General features: G+C 48.7%; 1 protein-coding gene across 1 annotated transcript; it reads left to right on the forward strand.

The window, feature by feature from the left end:
• The first annotated feature begins 240 nt into the window (after positions 1-240).
• On the forward strand, positions 241-4,886 carry LOC119320493 (hydroxycinnamoyltransferase 2-like). The gene is made up of 2 exons (XM_037594565.1): positions 241-813; positions 3,743-4,886. Exons 1-2 carry the CDS (start codon positions 391-393, stop codon positions 4,643-4,645), a joined length of 1,326 nt encoding a protein of 441 aa, XP_037450462.1. The 5' UTR covers positions 241-390; the 3' UTR covers positions 4,646-4,886.
• The last annotated feature ends 3,361 nt before the right edge of the window (positions 4,887-8,247 follow it).

Raw genomic sequence — 8,247 nt, forward strand, 5'->3', positions numbered from 1 at the left:
GCGGATAGAGGTGGACAGATCACGCTGATGTAGATCACCGGCAACGCGTCCACGGTCCGGTTGGTTGGACCGCGTCCACAGAGGAATTAAAAGGGTCCCGTTTCCAAGCCTGGTCATCCATCCCACCAACTCCCCACCCGTCACCAGCTCCTCCCACGAAGCAATCGAGCAAAAAAACTGGAGGCAAACGAGGGCAAGTCGCGCCATCCCGCCTCGCCGGCTATAAAACTCGCGCCAGCCCCCGCTCGCTCACCAGCTCTCCACCAAGAGCTACCAAACGCCCTACTTTAATTTTAATTATCGCCGCTGCTCCCACGCGCGTTCCACGTACCTAGCGACGACCTTTCTTTTCTTCCGCCTAGTCTGCCCGCCAGATCTGCATCCGCGGAGATGAAGATCACGGTGCGGGGATCGACGGTCGTGGTGCCGGCGGAGGAGACGCCGCGGCTCCGGCTGTGGAACGCCAACCCGGACCTGGTCGTGCCGCGGTTCCACACGCCGAGCGTCTACTTCTTCCGGCGCGGCGCGGGGGAGGAGGAGGCGGACGGCTACTTCGACGCGGAGCGGATGCGCCGGGCGCTGGCGGAGGCGCTGGTGCCGTTCTACCCGATGGCGGGGCGGCTGGCCCGCGACGAGGACGGGCGCGTGGAGATCGACTGCAACGCGGAAGGGGTGCTCTTCGTGGAGGCCGACGCGCCCGACGGCACCGTCGACGACTTCGGCGACTTCGCGCCCACCATGGACCTCAAGCGCCTCATCCCCGCCGTCGACTTCACCGGGGGCATCTCCTCCTACCCGCTCCTCGTGGTCCAGGTAACCATGAATGCCACTCCGTGATTTTTCTCACACGCGAGGAACAGAGTAGGACGTGCCGACGAAGCAGAGCACAACGCGTGCGGTCGCGTGAGGCGGGCCCGCGAGGGGCGCTGGATGTCACCACCGCTTGGTACGGTAGAAACGGACGGTCGCGCGTCGCTTTCAGCAACTCGTCTAGTCATCGGCGCCGCATGTCCGCATGCAATGGACCGTGTCAGGTGGACCTTCAAGGAAATGGGACGAGGTGTGGCGGTGTGGTTCGATGACTGACTTCTGTTTGGCCTTGTTGGCACACCTCGCAATTATTTGTCCGTCCCTCAAAAAAAAATCTGTCGGTCGGCCTTGCCCCGCGTACTGGGAATGCTAAGATCTTTCAAATTCTAATACTACTACTCCCTTCTCTCTCAAAGCATCCCTGGACCTTTTTAGCGCCCTCTCTCTAAAAAAATCCTCATTGGTAGGCCGCCCTGAATTTCGCACCTTGCGTGAGGCTTTATTTTTCTGCCCTTATACCACTAAGTGGTAGCATCATGTTCTTCATAAGAATATGTAGTAGTATCATCGATCAGTTTGCGTAATTAAGTGTTCAATTTATTTCAAATTGTTGGCATGGGTCTTGTTTATGTGAAGATCGAAATTGTACTAGTGGAATTTTATTGCAACTTGCGTACACTACAAGTTTGGATTTGCCATTGCAATTTGGCGACTAATATCATTGCAGTTCCGCGACATATTAGTTAGTAGATGGAATTATCTTTTTGTAGGTCTTTATTAATTAGCTAATAAAATGCATGCCAGCAAATGATTGAGGATGCCTGTTATGCAAATACCCACAAAATAACTTGTTGATGTGGCCCCTTCAGTGCATGAATTATCAAGCAGTTCAATTCCAGTGTTGGTGTTTTTTGTTTTTTCTTGGAAAACCTTCCGATCTATTCGTCGTCTATCATGGTAGTATAAGGAACACCAAAAATAATATAAAAATACATTCAGGTTAATAGACCATCTGGTAACGACTACAAAGCATTAGAGCGAGCCGAAGGCGTGTTGCTGACATCGCCCCTCCCTCACTGGAGCCAGATAGAACTAGTTTTAGTATACGGTCGGGAAGTCGTCGTGCTAAGGCCCCGTTGGAGCAACACACCAGAACAACAATCGCTGCGGATAAACAAAAGCGTAGATCGAAAGGATACAACATGTAGACACACGAACGAACACAAACAAAGACGGGATCCATAGAGATCCATCGAACACCAAAATCGATTGAATTCCACGAGATCCGCTAGGAACACACCTTCACACGCCCCTTCGACGATGCTAGACGCACCAATGGGACGGGGGTGGGCGAAGAGGACCTTATTTCATCTTCAGCGAGCCGCCGTAGCCACGCCTTGCTGAACAGGACACAAACCCTAGTCGACAAAAAAACACACACACCAAAAGACGGAGCAACAACCCTCGAGACAGCAAGGGCCAGGGTCCACTACACCTTTATGGCCCCAAGACCATCGGGACTTGCGGCGCCAGGGATGTCGAGAAACCCTAATGACTTGTACACTCACGTTAGGAGGTGAAGGGGTATGCAAACGAGCATACCTTAATATTGGTGTTTGTAGGGTCATGTACTACCAAGGCGACAACGAGCTTTGCTCATGGCGGCGTGCAGCTGATTGATGCAGGAGGAAGAAGACTTGGACACCCTCAAGGATTTGGATATATTTTTTAATTTATGTATAGGAGTGTTTTTGGTGGTGCTACTTAATTTTTTTAACTTTAACAGCATCTTCCCTTGAAAGAGAACCAACTTTCCACAAAAAATAAATAAGTAAAAAATAAGTATGCTGAGAGTGATGTGTGAGTATACCTGGCCAAACGTCGGGCTGGGCCGGGCTTCGGGCCGGGCCAAACAAAGCCCGTTGCAAAAAACCTGGGCCCAAGCCCGGCCCACGGGCAAGGTCAGGTCGGGCCAGGCCGGGCTTTTTCAGGTCGGGCTGGGCCGTCCGGGCCGGGTTTCCCATGGCCAGGTCTATGTGTGAGTGACCAGCTCGAATCCGATGATTTGCCGAGTTCTTTCAAACACAGAACAAGCCAATATGTTGATAAGGATTTTGTTTTGGAACCCAATAAATGGCAAATGTTTCGGGGTTGGCATATACGAACAATTTTGATGGCAGTTTTAGTTGTAGAGGGGTGGCAACTTTAGTTGTAGGGGTTGGCAGTTCTCATTTTGTGAAGGCATTTTTTCGTGAAAGTTGCCATCATTTGATCACGATCAAACGGCTGTGAGGTGGTTGAGGTTCGCTGGACCTCCCTCCAGGGAAGTTAACGTTACCGTTTGTTTTTTGCAGTTAATACGCTGATGAGGTTGACAGATCATAATCTTATGCAAACTCGCAACTGCACCAAAATGATATACAACCATCTGGTTGCTTGCTGCAAGTTTACTTTGCTTCGGACGCACATTACATATCGTCGCGAGAAAGTGATTGCCTAACTGGAATGCTGGTGACTTATCTTGTGCTAGGAAGCAAGCAACCTATGATTAATCTTTCTATCACGGTCTGAATGTTGTAGAGTAGTAGCTATCGTTTTTGGTCGAGCCTTACGTGCTGTTAGTTGATTGTGCATTATGCGGCTGACTTTAGTTTTTGCGATCACAAGGTGCTGTGGGACATTCAGAGCTCGTCACGAGTAGTGATTGCGGCCTTGAGAGGTCTTGGTGTTATCTTGAGGGGTTATTTGCCATATGCAAGCCTCGATGGACCGTAAACAAATTTGAATAGTGAGGCGTCGAGTGTGATACGATACAAAATCATTAAAATCGGTGCCACATGCTCCAGTTGTGTTTTTTTTAGGGTATGCTCCAGTTGTGTTAGTACGATAATTTTGCATGTTGCGGACCCTGACTCGCGCGATTTTGCTGCAGGTGACCCACTTCAAGTGCGGAGGCGTCGCCCTCGGCATAGGCATGCAGCACCACGTCGCCGACGGCTTCTCCGGCCTGCACTTCATCAACTCATGGGCCGACCTCTGCCGCGGCGTGCCGATTGCCGTCATGCCGTTCATTGACCGCACCCTCCTCCGCGCACGCGACCCGCCGACGCCGTCCCATCCGCACATCGAGTACCAGCCAGCGCCCGCCATGCTGGACGCGGAGGAGCCGCAGGCCCTCACCGCCAAGCCGGAAGCGCGGCCCACGGCCGTGGACATCTTCAAGCTTTCCCGCGCCGACCTCGGCCGCCTCCGCGCCCAGCTCCCCACTGGCGAGGGCGCGCCGCGGTTCAGCACCTACGCGGTGCTCGGGGCGCACGTCTGGCGGTGCGCGTCCCTGGCCCGTGGCCTGTCCCCAGAGCAGCCCACCAAGCTGTACTGCGCCACGGACGGGCGGCAGCGGCTGCAGCCGCCGCTCCCGGAGGGCTACTTCGGCAACGTCATCTTCACGGCCACGCCGCTCGCGGTGGCGGGCAAGGTGACCGGCTCGCTGGCGGACGGCGCGACCACGATCCAGGCGGCGCTGGAGGTTATGGACAACGAGTACTGCCGCTCGGCGCTGGACTACCTGGAGATGCAGCCGGACCTGTCGGCGCTGGTCCGCGGCGCGCACACGTTCCGGTGCCCCAACCTCGGGCTCACCAGCTGGGTGCGCCTGCCCATCCACGATGCCGACTTCGGCTGGGGCCGGCCCGTCTTCATGGGCCCCGGCGGCATCGCGTACGAGGGGCTCGCATTCGTGCTCCCCAGCGCCAGCCGCGACGGCAGCCTGTCGGTGGCCATCTCGCTGCAGGCCGAGCATATGGAGAAGTTCCGGAAGATGATCTTTGACTTCTGATCAAACCAACAACACCAGCGCGCAACGCAGAAAGAAAGAAGCACCGGAGCGATAGTAGGATGAAGTAATGATTCTTTGATTACACACGTAGTTCCTGCACATTTTCCCTTCCCTCTTTCCACTTTGGGCTGGACGAATTTTGTGCATCGTTATCAAATTTCCGACAAATGTATCTATTAAATGAACAGTCAATGCATTCAAACATATGAAGAATATACGGAGTTACTCCTGTTTATGTACACACACTCTTGAGCGCGCGCCTAAATAAGGTAGACCATTGACATGCTTACGAGACATCTATGGTGACTTAGTAAATCTTAAGATATATGCCAACTTAGTCTCTCGAAGATACTCATAGGTATATGCCAACTTAGTCTCTCGGAGATATTCATAGATATGTGTGTGTATTTATAGACGTGAGTGTGCGTATATATAACGCTTGGGTCGGTACCATGTTAAAAAAAAAGGACGGTCGGAGCTGGTCAGTTTAAGGTAAACTGTGTTCGCACAAAAAAAAAGTTTGGAGTGAACCGTACGAATTATGCGTAGTACAAAGCTGCAAATTCCATTTTGATCTCACAAGTGATAGCCAGCGAGAAGTGCAAACTAGCACGTTTTGTTATGCACCCACCAGACAAAGAACTTAATTTGGTGCCACTCGAAGGGCAAACGTGGGTGCGTGACGACTGACGAGGACAACTTGATGAGGACGAACGAGAGTTCGGCCGAATTCGGGGCACTGCTAGCTCAACATGCTAGTAGGTGTGGATGCCTCGCGAGGGTTACGGCAGGGGCCCCATTCCACATATTTATTTCTTTTCCGTGGAAGGTTCTCAATAGTAGAACAAATATGTAGTGATTGAATGATTAGAAGAGCGGTATTACATTAGAGGCTGAAGCGTGGTTTTATAAGCGACGAATTCCATTCAAGGCAAAAGGAAATTTTAGTATTCATTAAAAGTCTTTTGGATCAAGAAGAATTTTTTTCGTTACAGAGATGCTGAGCTAACTGGTTACTATATTGGAATTGCAATACATCGTTTTTCCATAATGCTGCAACTGTCGTGAAAAATAGGAGTAATATTAAAAAACTTCTGGATGAACGGGTGTTTGGCGACAAGGTAATGATGTGAAGGAACATATTATGAGTTACTTTTCCAGTCCTTTTACTCGGATATTCTATATCTAAGTCAGGAAGTTTTATCTCTCATTCGAAGTAGAGTGACTGTCAAGATGAATAATGATGTGGGACGCCGCTTGCAACGATCTTTCACGGTGCCAAACAACTCACAAGCAGCGACAACTACCCGTCTCAAGTTGCAAAGAACAACAAGAAACACTATCAAATTTCCAGCACTAAATTACTCCGCACTAGAGTGCACAACTGCACGGTAAACTACCCCAGTTGAAGCGCCGCAGTAATGCCCAGTGAGCCGTCAAATCACAAAACCCCATCTTTGCAGTAGTAAGTTGGACGGACGAAGCAACCGTCATTTCACTCTTCTCCATCATCTTCCCCTCTTGAAGAAAACCCCAACTCGCTTCTCCCTCATATTGTTCCTCATTTTTTCAAGAAAACCCCAACGTGCTTCTGCCATTGTTCTTCCCTCCCAAACAAAGAAAGGTCAACGCATCAATGGTGTTCCTTCTGGCCAAGGCCCGGTCTTGCAACCCCGCGACCGATCCTAACTCCATCTCTCTTCTTCTTTTGGGTTTGTGATTATGATTTCTTTCCTTTTATTTCTATTTGACAGTTTCTTGATGGACCCTGGAGCACCGGCCAAAGTGATGTCTATGGCTCTGGCCAAAACCGTCGAGGCTCAGGGTACGAAGAAGCGCAAGCACCCCTCCGAGACTACCGCAGACAAGCTCAAGGCCATCGCCCCTATCCAAGCCCCCCTCCCCAGGATCTCTTGTTAAGCCAGTCTAGGTAATATCTCTTCTTGACGATCTTTTTGGCAATTTTGATAGTGTTTTTTCATCTAACTTGCAAAGTGCTTGCTAATATGCGAGGTTTGTGTAATGTACACGTAGTATTTAGTAGTACAACTTTCTAGGCGATCTTGCATGTGATTTTTGTGTGCCAAATGACGGTTCTAAATCGCTCTTTTGACCAAACCATGCGAGAGGTTGACATACATATGATTTTTTGCATATAACACTGATTTTTTATAGATTACTTTTAACTACTATATGAACATCAATGCTAGCTATACGAAATGCAAGATTTTAGCTCTCATGCCTTGGAAGAGAGTATAGTAGCCTCAATAACTTGTGTTATGGATATTGCAAGTAATCCCTTTGTTCACAAATATAATATGTTCTAAATTTTTGTGTATCTCATGTAGACATGTTTTAGTGTCTTTGTTCACTCATTTCTGTGCGTATATGTAGTCTTATATGGAGTAAAATATCAAAATTCATCTTATATTTCTGAACAGAGGTAATAATAAAACATTTGGTTTATGTTCGAATTAGAACAAGGTCCTTCGTGGATATGAAGTTCTCAAAGTCATGCCGTGTGAACTGAAAGACCCGAGGATGTGTTCAACTACTAAACTATCCAGCAACTGTGTCCTTGTAGACACATGTCGTGAACAAGTGTTTTCCTGTAGCATTCTTGTCAGACGTGTTCTCGAGGATGTACTTCACCACAACAATTTCCTAGTCGTGCCATCGATTATGAAGGATGTGGTTCTTGTAAAGCTTCCCGACAAATCTGATGCGGACTATCTTCATCATCATGTTTATGAGTGCAAAGATCACCCTGTTAGGTTCTCCAATATTGATGAGACGGCGAAGGTGCCGGTAGACATCACTCATGAAGTCCATGGTCTGGTCAGTTATGTGGGGCACATCCCGTAGGTCGGTGGCAAAAAATAGTCTGCAGAGTTTAATTAGTGCAACTTTGATTGTTTGTAGTAAGTAATATTGTTTAGTACTTGATTTATGTGTGTGAACCCTGTATGGTTTAGTACTGCCGCTTTTGTTGTGTGGTGAGTCCCGAGAACATTCTATGTTAATGTTTGTCCACTCAATTCAGTCCGTATATTCTCGAGTATCCAGATCATTTTTTGTGAGAACGGTTACACTCGAATATATGTATGCATTGCAGGGTTTATTGCACCCACCAGGATTTACAGTCCCACGGATGTTCGCTCCATACGAGTTGTCACTACCTTTGGACTGTCCTGCTTGTGGGAGTAAGTGGGGGCCCTGCATGCCACCCGTAATTGGACGATCAACCTTCAATTTAGAACTTGAACATAGTGATATCCTGGTAAGGATTCACTCATGTCACATCAAGTAAATCTTATTGATTTACTACATGTTTTCTTACTTTTGCTATAATTTTACGATGCAGGTTTTGCCATGTCACATTCGTTACAGAACAAACCGTTTGGTTTGCTCTATGATGGTTATTTTAGCAGGTTTCACTTCTTATGACGTGTCAGTAACGAAGGCACTGTCCATCACTTATAGTACTGGACACGATTGGACTAGTCTGTTGTCTGAGTACAATCTGAAACCCTCTGATCAACTGCAGTTTGTTTTAAAAGAAGAAACAAAAGATTGGATCCAAGTCACGGAGCCTAGCGAAG

The sequence above is a fragment of the Triticum dicoccoides genome, chromosome 6B, assembly GCF_002162155.2.
Source record: "Triticum dicoccoides isolate Atlit2015 ecotype Zavitan chromosome 6B, WEW_v2.0, whole genome shotgun sequence".
In the NCBI taxonomy this organism is placed as follows: Eukaryota; Viridiplantae; Streptophyta; class Magnoliopsida; order Poales; family Poaceae; genus Triticum; species Triticum dicoccoides.